The sequence below is a fragment of the Canis lupus genome, chromosome 5 (assembly GCF_048164855.1).
Source record: "Canis lupus baileyi chromosome 5, mCanLup2.hap1, whole genome shotgun sequence".
NCBI lineage: Eukaryota > Metazoa > Chordata > Mammalia > Carnivora > Canidae > Canis > Canis lupus.
In genome coordinates, this window is record NC_132842.1 from 82,321,964 (window position 1) to 82,333,789 (window position 11,826).

Consider the following 11,826-nt stretch of genomic DNA (forward strand, 5'->3'; position numbering starts at 1 on the left):
GGGCGGGCGGCAGCACACACCAGGGGAGCGGCTGGCTGGCTGGAGGAGGCGGCCACAGGGGTCCTGAGAAGCTTCGAGGGGAGGCCTGCGGCTGTCCAGGGAGGGGCAGGGCGAGGGGTTTGGGCCCAGGCTGCTGCTCTGTTACTCTGTGCCTTCAAGAGGGAGTGTACCCTCTCTGGGCTGCTGGGAAAGGACAGGGTTAACCCTGGGCCCTCTCTGCCCTCCTGGGGTGCAGAGCCCCGGGGGACACTCTGGGGGCAGACGGCAACCACAGTGACTAACTAACGGGCTGGGACTTGGGCACCAAAGAACAGCTAGAGCTGCAGGCTCATCCTAGGAGCAAGCAGAGGAAACCAGGGTGGGAGCTTTGCAGCGAGAGGGCTGAGGTTAGAGCTCAGGAGGAACTGTCTGGGTGGTTGGACTCTAGAAAGCAGATTGAGGAGCTGGTGTGAGAAGCAGGGAGCATCCTTGGTAGGCAGAAGAGAGCTCTGCTTGAAGGCAGAGGGACGGAGGAGACGTCTGGAGGACGCTCCTCTCCTTGAAGGATCCCGATGGCCCCTCCAAGTTGCCAGGGCAACCAGAGGCCTGTCACTGCTGTGGCCAGGGGAGGCGGGGGAGGGGGCAGGTCGGAGAAGGGGTCTCAGGCCTCGAGGTCGCTGGAGTAGCGTGTGGACTGGGGAGGAAGGAGGCGCCCCAGTAGCAGTGGCCAGGGGTCCCCTCAGGCCGGCCCCAGCCCCCACCCCACATGAAACACTGTGTTTTTCCAGTTGCTGCTGGTGACGTGGCCGCCAGTCCCAGCTGGGCGAAGAGCAGCCTGTGATTTCACCCTGGGCTGCTCCATTACCTGACGTCTCCATGGCAACCAGCCTGTGACATCACGGGGCCCAAGTCCTCAGGGGGAGCAGGCGGCTTTGGCGGAGGCCCCTGCACCCCAACTGAGGCAGGGGGCGGGGCAGGAAAGGCGGAGAGGGGGCTCAGTGCCAGGAGTCCCCCGAAGTCCACCTTGGCCAGTGACCTTGTTCAAGTCATGTCCGCTCTGGGCCTTGGCCTGTGACACCGCCTCCCAGCCGCCTCCGCGCTGAGCTCCCCTGCTCCGCGGCCTGTGGTCCTCCGGGGACCCAGGGGCCCTAGAAATATTCCAGCACCTCTCAGGGTTCCTGGGGACAGCCTGTCGCCAGCAGCTCGGCCGGCCCCTGCGTACGCCCGCTGGAATCCGAGGAGGGGTGACTTTCAAACGTTTTTGACTCCAGCCCTTGAGGAATACACTTATTTCGCACCACGACCCAGCACACACTTAGGACACTCTTACCGCAGATGTGTGTGTGCACACCCCTGCCGGCATGTGCATGCCTGCGCCGTCTAAACCTAAGTTTCCTGAAACAACACTTGACCTGACTCCTCTTTAGGTTCTGGTATTTTCTGTTCATTTCTATTGTGTTTTTCAATCACATGAGCTCGTAAGTGGCTTGCATGAGCCACTGAAGGAGGCGCCCCCGACCTCAACACCTCCTCTGAGGGACCTGGAACATTCTGGTTTCAGACAGGCTCATCCAGACCTCCTGCACCTGCTGGGCTGTAAGTCTGCAGGCCAGTCTCAGAACTCTCCAGTCCCTTAGGGATCCTGAGTCCGGTCCGATGTGGATGGAGACTTCCACCTCACATCCTGCTGAGTGTTCCCTTCGGGCCTCCCACCAGGACTGGCCACAGTCGGCTTTATCCCCTGCTGGCCTCCCTCCCCTATGACATGTTGGGGTCTGGCATGAGGAGCTTGAGAAAAAGTGGCCAAGATTTTTTTTTAAGATTTTATTTATTTATTAGAGACAGCGAGCAGGCGAGCGTGAGCACAAGCAGGGGGAGAGGCAGAGGGAGAAGCGGGCTCCCCGCTGAGCAGGGAGCCCGATGTGGGGCTCAATCCCAGGACCCTGGGATCCTGACCTGAGCCACCCAGGGACCCCAGCCGAGATATGTTTATTTATCTGGAGCTCTGGTGGTCTCTCTTGGCTGCCACTGGCTCAGTGTTGAGGGAAAATTTAATGAGCAACATGCCAGGCCCCGTGGCAGGTGCTAGGGCTCTGGTGGCAAATAAAGCTGACAAGGACCAGCCCTCAGAGAGCTCATGGTCTAGTGAGAGATGGTGAACAAGGAAACGGACACATAACGTGTGCTGACGGGCATCATAAAGAAGGAATGACGTGGCGCCTAGGTGGCTGAGTTGGTTAAGCATCTGCCTTGGGCTCGGGTCATGATCCTGGGGTCTTGGGATCAAGTCTCCTGTTGTGCTCTCTGCTCAGTGGGTAGCCTGTTTCCCCTTTTTCCACTCCTCCTACTTGTGCGCTCCCTCCCTCTCTCTCTCTCTCTCTGTTAAATAAATAAAATCCTTTTTTTTTTTTCAAAAGGAATGCGACAAAATCAGGGGGTAGGAAAAGATGGGTACCATTAGACAAGGTGGCTGGAGGCCTCAAGAAGGTTCTGACATTTGAGCGAAGACCTGAATATGGTGAGGGAGTGAACCTGTGGCTTTGTGGGAGGAGAGAGTTGGAGCTAGAGGACAGGAACAACCAGTGCAAAGGCCCTGAGGCAGGAGTCTGCTGGGTGCATCTGAGTGATTTGTGTGGCTGGAGTGCAAGGCAGGGGGGCACAGGTGCCAGGTTAGTATGTGTGAGTTCTCCTAAGGGGCCATTTGGGGGGCCTGCCCATGGCCGAACCCCTGTCATGGGAGATCTGACCTGCTTCAACCTCTTCTCTCCCCTGCCCAACTCCCATGCCCCCTAAAGTTGCTCACCCTCCAGCCTCTAGGGGCTGGGGTCCCCTTGCCCTGCAGGCGGCCCTCGTAGGAAGCACCTTTCTCAGTGTCCTGTTGACCCTGGAGAAACTCATAGTCCTTGCCGTGCAGGGGGAGGGAGGGCAGGCCGCTCTCGGGGTTCGTGACATCCACCCGGGGCTGGGGGATGCTCGCCCCTCCTTTGCAGACGTCCCAGATCTCTGCAGGGGAGTCTCCGAGAGCCCCTCACTTGGCTCTTGGGGGGCATTGGTCGAGTCAGAGGGACGGTGGGAGGTGGGGTAGCAGAGCCTGTGGCAGCCGTCTCCGGGAGGGAGTCTGCTCCCCCCCACCCTCGGCAGTTGTTCTGTTCGGGGCCCTGGGAGGCAGGCAGGACCTGGAGAACAAGTATAGGCCACTGCCCACTTCACAGATAAAGAAATGGAGGCTCGGAGCGGTCAGCCAAGGTCCCGCAGGAAGTGAAGGGCAGCGGCATCCGAACGGGGCGACCTGGCACCAGAGCCTCCCCCCTTGTCTCGGGAGCAGAGCCCGAAGTGAGGGTTGGGGTACAACGGGGACGTGAGGGAGGTCTGCTGGAGGGAACCAGGAGAGGAGCGGAGAGCGGGACAGACGAGGCGGCCTGAGTGGGGGACTCTGGGTTCCAACCCCAAGCCAGGGGTCTGGGGTCCCCCCTCCGGTCTCTGCAGAGGGCAGCATTCATTCAGCTCCGGCTCCCCTGGAAAGGGCCCCAGGTGCCGCCAGGTGGGAGCGAAGGACTGGGGGGGGGCTGTGGGTGCACAGGACAGGACAGGGATCCGAGCACATGGGGCTCAGCGGCGCCCCGTCCTCCCCTCCCGCTGACACCTCCGCAAGACCCCTCGCTGGCGCTTCAGCCCAGCACCCACGGCCCACCCACGAGCGCCCAGCCCTGCCTCGGGGGCTCCTGACACCTGGCCTCAGCCTACAGAGACTCCCTGGCCTTGGCTTCCTCCTGGTCGGCTTCCTCCTGGTCGTTGAAACCAAAGAAGGGTGTTGGGACTGGGACCCGGGTCTTGCCGAGGCCTCGCCTCCCTGCTCCTCACAGCCCGGACTCCACGGTTCTGTGACACCCCTCTCCTGGCACCCACCCCATTAGCTCCCCTGCCCACAACATCCCTCTCCTTCCCCCCCTCCCATTAGCTTCCCCCCATTAGCTCTCCTGTGCGGCCCCGGAGCCCCCACAGAACTCCTCAAAACTCCTTTTGTGCTTTGGAGGAGAGTGAGCCTCAGCACCAGAGTAACTGGGCTCAGACCCTGACTTCCAGCTACTGGCCGTGTGCAGCTGGATGCCTCCAGCTGGTGAATCCCCGTCTGGGCCTCAGTTTCCCATCTAGAAAGCTGAGCCATGAATTCCTTCCTCTTTTTTTTTTTAAGGATTTTATTCATTTATTTATGAGAGACACAGAGAGGCAGAAACACAGGCAGAGGGAGAAGCAGCCTCCACGCAGGGAGCCTGACATGGGACTCGATCCCGGGTCTCCAGGATCACACCCTGGGCTGAAGGCGGCGCTAAACCGCTGCGCCACCCGGCTGCCATGGTCTCCGTTCTCATGGCCTCACCTGCACCGTGTGAGGAGGGACTGGCCACGTCAGTACAAAACTGTCCGGGAGCGCTGGCTGCTGTAAAGGAGGCTTGTCGGTGATGGGGAGAGACTGGGGCAGGGAGGGCCTCTCCGAGGAGGGGACCTGGAGCTGAGACCTGAATGACACGGTTCAGGAAGATCTGGGGATGGAAAGGACAAAGAACAATTTGAGGAGCAGCAGGGAGGCCAGAGTGGCGGGCACAGCGGGCAGGCTGGCGTGCAGGCCCCTGAAGGCCCTGCCGAGGGCCGGCTCCCCGCCTCCAGTGCAATGGAAGGAAGCCAGTGGCGGGTTTTCAGCAAAGATGCAGTCAGACCTGTAGCATCCCTGTGCGGAGGGAGGGTGGAGAGTGGGCCAGGCGAGAGGGTGGTACCCCCACCCCGCCGTGGGGAGCCGTGGTGGGGATGGAGAGGGCTAAGCTGGAATGGAGGTCGCGGACAGAGCCAGCAGGACTTGCTGGTGGGGGGAAAGGCAGCAGTGAGAGAAAACTGGATGTTTGGTTGGTGCAGCTGGGTGGGCTGTTGCATCATTTTCTAAAATCGGAGAAGTGGAGGAAGATGGGCCCGGGTTTCCTTGAGAGGCTCTCGGGCATTCTGGCAATTCAGTGAGGGCTGCGGGTATAAACGTGGGCATCGGCTGCACTTGGGTCAGGTGTCCTGGGAGGGACCCCGAGATGAGAAGGGGCCAGGCTGGAGCAGAGAAGGGGTGGGGGAGCCCTGAGATGGGCAGGGCTGGAGGGGGAGGAGGGGGGGAGGCGCAGTGTCCCAGGGATGCTGAGAAGCCAGTGAGGAGACCCGAGAAGTCACCCCTGGGCTTGGCCACGTGAGCCAAGGCTGTCTCAGGAAAGGCCCGGAGAGGGTGGAGGAGAAAGCAGAGGTCGGACACGAGTCTCCCTAAGTGTGGCCTGGAAGCGGGCAGAGGAGCGGGCACGGACGGAGCTGGGGGGGAAGCAGGGGCCGGGAGGTCTCTAAGGGATGGGAGATCCTGGGGCTGTTTGGGTGCCGGGCGCTGACCCAGTGGTGGGGGGCTCGATGGTGGGCGTCGGGGGAGCAGGGATGCTGGCAAGAGCCCCGACTGGAGAAACACTACGGCCACCACGCTGGGGACCAAGAGGGAGACACAGCAGATGGGCAGAGGAGAGGAGAGAGAGTGCAGGGCAGTGGTGGGGGGAGGCAGGCCAGGCCGGGGGGGCCGCCAGGGCGAGGGGAGCTGGTCTTGGATGGAGTAGGGACAGTTCTTCCTTTGTCACAGGAGGGAAAGCAGATGGTCTGGGCAAAATGCGGCCAGGGCGATGATTTGAGGTGGGAAAGTGGGGCGAGGCCTGTGGAAGCTTCTGGATCTCAGTGAGGGAGGGAGAGCAGCCAGCAGCAGGTGCAGGCAGGGTGCTGCTCCCCGTCCCCCAGGGGTTTGAGAAGGAGAGCCGCACGGGTAGGCAGCCTGACGGGAAGCAAACAGCGGGGCCTGGAGCCGTGTAGAAGGATCCCCGACCACGTCCCGTGTGAGGCCAGCGACATGCAGCCCGGGCTGGGGGCCGGCAGAGGGTGAGACCAGACGGGGCTGGGAGTCGAGGGCATCTGTGGAGGAGAGCTTGTAGGCTGGACCAGGTGGTCGTGGCTGGCCCAGGGGGTGCTAGAATTAAAGAAAATGGAGAACAGGCCGCGGGGGAAGGACTCCCACTGAGGGCACCAGGCAGGGGCAGATCTGGCTGGACGCCTCACGTGCCGTGGGCTTGGGTCTCTTTCCTACACGACGACACCCTGTTTCATCAGGTGACAACAAAGTAGTGCCCATCCCTCGGGGCTGGCCTGAACAAGCTTCATAAGGAGGAAAGTATGGTTTTTTTTGTTTGTTTGTTTTTTTCTGAGTTCCTCCTGTCGTTGTTTTTCCAGATCTGTTCACAAGTGCCCACAAGGACTGTCCCATGCCGCAGGGCACGGACCCCCTGAACCCGGACTTGCCCTCCGGGCACCAACCTACTATTGCTCCAGACCATGTCACTGGCAAGGTAACTGGTCCCTCTTGCTCCTCACCCTCACCCCTGCCTGGGCCCTGATTCCTGGGATGTCCCCTACACTGTTCCACGGGGAGCCCAGACTCTTCCAGTTTTCCCTCGTGGGCTACTTGGTGTGGGATTAGAGTCCCTGATGTGTGGTATGCATGTGGATGAAGGTCTGAATCGGGCTGGGCATCCAGGGACTGGACCAGGCTTGTTCAGAAGAATCCTACCTTCGAGGTCTTTTCACCCAAATTAACTCAGCTTTGCAGATAACAAGTTCCCTGACCAGCCCACCACCCCTTAGCAGCCTGCCCTGCCCTCTGGAGGGTAAAGGAGTGGCATTCTCTCTCTCTTTCTCTCTTTTTAATATTTATTTATTTATTTATTTATTTATTTATTTATTTATTTATTTATTTATTTATTTATTTATTTATTTATTTATTTATTTATTTATTTATTTATTTATTTATTTATTTATTTATTTATTTATTTATTTATTTATTTATTTATTTATTTATGACACAGAAAGAGGTAGAGACACAGGCAGAGGGAGAAGCAGGCTCCATGCAGGGAGCCCGATGCAGGACTCGATCCCGGGACTCCAGGATCATACCCTGAGCCAAAGGCAGACGGTCAACCACTGAGCCACCTAGACGTCCTTTTTTTTTTTTTTAAGTTTATTTATTTAAGTCATTTCTGCACCCAACATGGGACTCAAACTCACAACCCTAAGATCAAGAGCCACGTGCTCTACCGACTGAGCCCGCCAGGCTCCCCAAGAGTGGCATTCTTTTTCCATATGTATCAGGAAGAGCTGGTGAGGGGCCTCATATCCTCCTGGGGTGTGTCGTTTCCACCCCCACCCCCAGAGGTTGTGGCTTAAACCTACTGGTTCATATAATTATTTTTTTTTTTGAGCACATGCCACACGCGAGGTGTTATGCTAGACGCTTTGCCCACGTTATGTCATTTGCTTCACCACAACCCCTGAGATAAATGGCATTTATCATCGTTTTACGGAGGAAGAAACGGATGCTCAGAGCAGCTAAGGCACTAGTGTAAGAATACCCAGGTAGAAAGGGCAGAGTCAGAACTCGAACCCAGATCTAATCTACCCCCGTCCCCTCTGCCTTCCTGGCAGAGGCGCCATGGCCCATCCCCTGCCGCACGTCTTTGTCTGCATGAGAAGGGAACGTCAGGGCAGGACCCATGAGGAGCCAGACCCAGGGCCTCAGGGAGTAGCAGAGGGCTGGCCCATGCCACCCCCCCGGGGCTCCGGGACGTGTGCCAGCTGCTGGCACTGGGTGCCAGGCCCTGCCTGACCCTCTTTCTCCTCTTGTTTTAGGACAAACAGATGGATTTCTGTTGGGATCCTTGGCAGGTCAGTGCACGTTGCCCACCCCCGTCTGTCAGCCGCAGCTGACACCATCGCCCATCGGTCTGCGGTGCCATGGGGGGGGCGGCCCTGGTGGCAGCAGCGGGGTGGGGGGGTCGGGCCTGTGGAGTGGGCAGGCCCCCTGGGGAGGGGGCCTCCTGGGGATGGTAGTGGCGGGGAGGTGGCATCTGGCGGGTCTGCTCCACCCTCCTCACCCCTCCTCTCCTGCCCGCAGAGGTGCTTCCAGACCACCAACGGCTACCTGTCCGACTCCAGGTCCTGCTCCAGCAACTACAACGTGGCGGCTCTGGCCACCTCGTCCCTTGTGGGTAGGCTCCACTGCCCCCTCCCGCCTTGGCGTTAGCACGGCCCACCCTCGTCCCTCGCTGTGGGGGCGCAGAGCTGAACTGCAGCCGGAGGCGTGGAGGCTGGCGGCTGTGTGGCTGTCACCTGCCATCGGCTCTCCCGCCCCCCCCGGGCTCTCTAGTGAGGCCGCTCCCGGCAGCTAAGGGCAAGGCTCCGGAGAGGGCTGCAGGCCGGAGGCAGTGGCACCTGCTGGGAGGTGGGCACGCGGGCCAGCAGAGGGGGCTCGGGGGCCACCATAGCCTCTGCCCCGGGTCACCCACAGCACCCCTTCCAGGCCATTCTCGGCCGGCCGGCTCTGCTCACACCCTGTTGCACATACCTCAGGCTCACATCTCCCCGGGGAGAGACACTGAAGCCTGACGGCCCTCTGGGTCCGCGTCCACATCCAGGCGGCCTACCCCCGAGAGCCCCTCGGGCCCGCCTCCCCACTGCCCAGCCTCTGCCTCCTCTCTGGCTGGATCCCCCCAGGGGTGCCTGATGGAGCCCCATCTTCATCCTTGGCCCCATCCCCTCATAGGATGCTCTTCCTCGACAACAGATCTAACCTGTCATGCTCGTGCTCATTACCCTGCCATGGCTCCCCATTGCTAGAAGGAAAACTCGAGTCCTCAGCTTGGCTCTCTCAGCCCTAAGTGTCACCCCCGAGGGGCTCCCCGGCCTCTTCTGTCACCCCAGTCTTAGCGCCCCCCCGCCCCCGCCGTCTCAGCCCTGGCGGTCCTGGAACCATGCCCGAATCCGCCATGCCTTCCTCCTCGTCTCATCTCTGAAATAGCCTCCAGGCTTGCCTCCATCTGTCCAGTGTACCTACAAGCCTACCAACCTACCTGTAAGGCTTAACCCCAGTCCACCTCTTCCAGGAAGCCTTCCCGGTCTGCTGCATCCCACACAGGTCTCCCCCTCAGCAGAGCTGGCACTGGCCTTGGCACAAGGGGTGCTTCCTCAGAACGTGTTAATTCATGGATAAAGGGAGAGGGCTGGGGGGATCTCAAGTGGATCCTTGAAGGGAACTTCTGGGACAGAAGGGAATGAGCGGTGTGGCAGGTCTGGGAAGAGTCACCAGTGGAGGGGACCGTTGCCTGAGAGCAGGATGTTGGGAGGGCTTGGGGCTTCCACAGGGGTGGGGAGCCCCTAAGTGAGGTGGGGCCTTGGGGCTCAGGGTGGGTCAAGCCCAAAGTGAGCCCGGGCATCGGTTGGGCAGGAGGACTTGCATAGAGTCAGGGCTCCATAGGTATGAGGCTGTGAGGACACAGGGCATTGGGTGAGTACGAGCGCTGAATGGTTGTGGGGTACAGGCCACGAGATGGGGCTGAGGTACCGGGGGGCCCGGGGCAGGGGAGGTGGGGCCCGGGGCTGGGTTTGGTGTCAGTGCAGTCACTCGCTGCCCTCCGTGCTCGCAGGGGTGGTGCAGAGCATCAAGGACCACATCACAAAGCCCACGGCCATGGCGCGTGGCCGCGTGGCCCACCTCATCGAGTGGAAGGGCTGGCGTGCCCAGCGGTCCGGCTGGGAGCTGTCCCCCGCCGACGACGAGCATTACTGCTGCCTGCCGGATGAGCTGCGCGAGGCCCGTTTTGCCGCAGGTCCGCGGGTGGGGGCAGGGGAGCCTGGGGACGGGGATTGGCTGGGACTCTGGTTCTTAGGGGACCGAGGGTCGCCACACGGGCGTTGTCGAGGTAGAGCAAATCAGTGCCGTGGGGTGGCCGGGGCGCTGGGTGGGCCCGGATGGACTGCCCGGCTGAGCGCGAGGTGGTCGGGGCCAGCCCGTGGAGGTGCTGAGGGTGCCCCCGGCACCCTGCTGTGTCCCCACTGAGCTGTGTCTCGCTGTCCCCACCCACCCACCCCCAGGGGTTGCTGAGCAGTTTGCTATCACAGAAGCCACGCTGAGCGCCTGGTCCTCGCTGGACGACGAGGAGCTGCACCCCGAGAACAGCCCTCAGGACATCGTCCAGCTCCAGGGTACCGCCTGGGTGGGCGCCGGGGCAGGGTGGGTGGAGCAGAGCAGGTGGGGGGGTGCCAGCCACCGGATGCACTGTGACCTCAGACAAGCCCCCCCCCCCCCCGCCCTTCAGCCTTGGTTTCTGCATCTGTGGGATGGGCCTGGGGAGCCTTGCCCTGCCCATTGCCCACGGGGCGCCGTAGGCATGATAACAGGTCAGGAACTAAGTGCTCACCGTGTTACGTGTTTTACAGTTGCCATTTCACTTCATCCTCCTCACACCTCTAAGAAGTAGGCCCTGTTATGATCTCCATTTTTCAAAAACTTATTTATTCATGAGAGACACAGAGAAAGAGGCAGAGACGTAGGCAGAGGGAGAAGCAGGTGCCCTGCAGGGACCCCGATGCAGGACTCGATCCCAGGACCCCGGGGTCACGACCTGAGCCAAAGGCAGATGCTCAACCACTGAGCCCCCCAGGCGCCCCTCAGAGCCAGGATCTGAACCTTCATACCAGGCACAACGGACCACCTTTCTGGAGCTCCAGGTTACTCCTGAGGGCTTCACCGGGCCCTCACTCCACCACCCCTGTAGCCCCCAGGGAGAAACAGGCTCAGAGAGGTTCAGCGACTTTTCTGAGGCCACACAGCTCGGCAGTGACACAGCAGGCCTGGGAGGCCGGCCTTCCACCCCCCACTTTCTCTCACTCACCAGGAGAGGGTGAGGAGTAGGGCCTGGGGCTCCGTGCCTCACACCCCTCTACTCCTCCCTTTGCCTTTCCAGACCTGGAGAGCGTCTACCTTCAGGACAGTCTTCTGAGCGGCCCATCGCAGGATGACAGTCTTCTGGCCTTCTCTTCCCCTGGCCTCTCCCCCGATGGCTGGCCCTCACCCGACGAGCCCCCCATCACACCAGCTGTGGGCACCCAGCCCCCCAGCCCCGAACCGCAGCATGGGCAGCGGCTGCCTCGAGCCCCGGGGCCTGAGGGTGGGGCCCGTCTGCAGGGCTCCCTCCCCTCGGTGGACAGCATCTCCCTCTCGGAGGAGGAGGAGGACGAGGTGTTCTATAACTGAGGAGGGGGCTGTATGCCCCAGAGCCTCTTCATACTGTGACCCTGCCCGGTGGGCAGCCCAGGCAGATCAGGACATTGGGGTCCGGGCTTGGTGTTTCTTGGCCCCTCAGGGCAGGCAGAGGGTGGGTGCGGTGGGGACGGGGGCCAGCACTCCTTGCGGACCATTCTGTGCCTCCGGGGACCTGCCCCGGCAGTGGGAGCCATAATCCCCCTTCTTTGTTCACCTGGCCCCAGCGAGCACCTTCCCCTGCAGGGTTTCTGTCCTCCCTGAGCTCCAGGACCCTCAGCAGGCACAGGGCAAGCTGCCCGGGGGAGCCCGCAGCGGACAGCCAGTCACAGAAGGACCTGGGAGACCCACTTGGAGTGGGGCCCCGGGGACCCTGCCTTGAGCCCGGGGCCCTGTCCTCCCCTCCCTCCGTGTTTGTGTCTCCCATCGGAGGTGGGACCACCTCTCTGGTAGCTAAGTGTCTGCTCCTCAGCTCCCTTCACAAGGATCTCTGTCTTTGGAGCGTCTGTCCGTCCCTCACTCTCTGCACCTGCTCCCTGGTGCCCCTGCCCCCTTCCTTGCACCCCTCTCCCACCTCCCTGAAGGTTCTCTGCAGACATTAAAGTGGTGGATTCACCTGGATGAACTTGGCCTGGTCTCTGGGGAAAGGTGTGTCCTTGGGCCCCTGGGGTAAGGCGGTTCTAGAGGGACTTGGGGGA

At 61.1% G+C, this 11,826-nt stretch overlaps 1 protein-coding gene across 6 annotated transcripts in view; it reads left to right on the forward strand.

Annotated features, from left to right (window-relative positions):
• Positions 1-11,749, forward strand: part of FAM131C (family with sequence similarity 131 member C) — a 32,084-nt gene extending 20,335 nt beyond the window's left edge. For 5 of the 6 annotated variants that reach the window (XM_072828200.1, XM_072828198.1, XM_072828197.1 and 2 more), the window contains 6 exons: positions 6,268-6,383; positions 7,720-7,755; positions 7,985-8,078; positions 9,513-9,695; positions 9,961-10,071; positions 10,833-11,749. In XM_072828200.1, coding sequence (XP_072684301.1) covers positions 6,300-6,383; positions 7,720-7,755; positions 7,985-8,078; positions 9,513-9,695; positions 9,961-10,071; positions 10,833-11,122 — 798 coding nt within the window. In that variant the 5' untranslated portion in view covers positions 6,268-6,299 and the 3' untranslated portion in view covers positions 11,123-11,749. Of the gene's footprint in view, positions 1-2,933; positions 3,313-6,267; positions 6,384-7,719; positions 7,756-7,984; positions 8,079-9,512; positions 9,696-9,960; positions 10,072-10,832 lie in introns of those variants that run through there. The other variant, XM_072828196.1, reaches the window with a different exon arrangement.
• Positions 11,750-11,826: the final 77 nt, after the last annotated feature.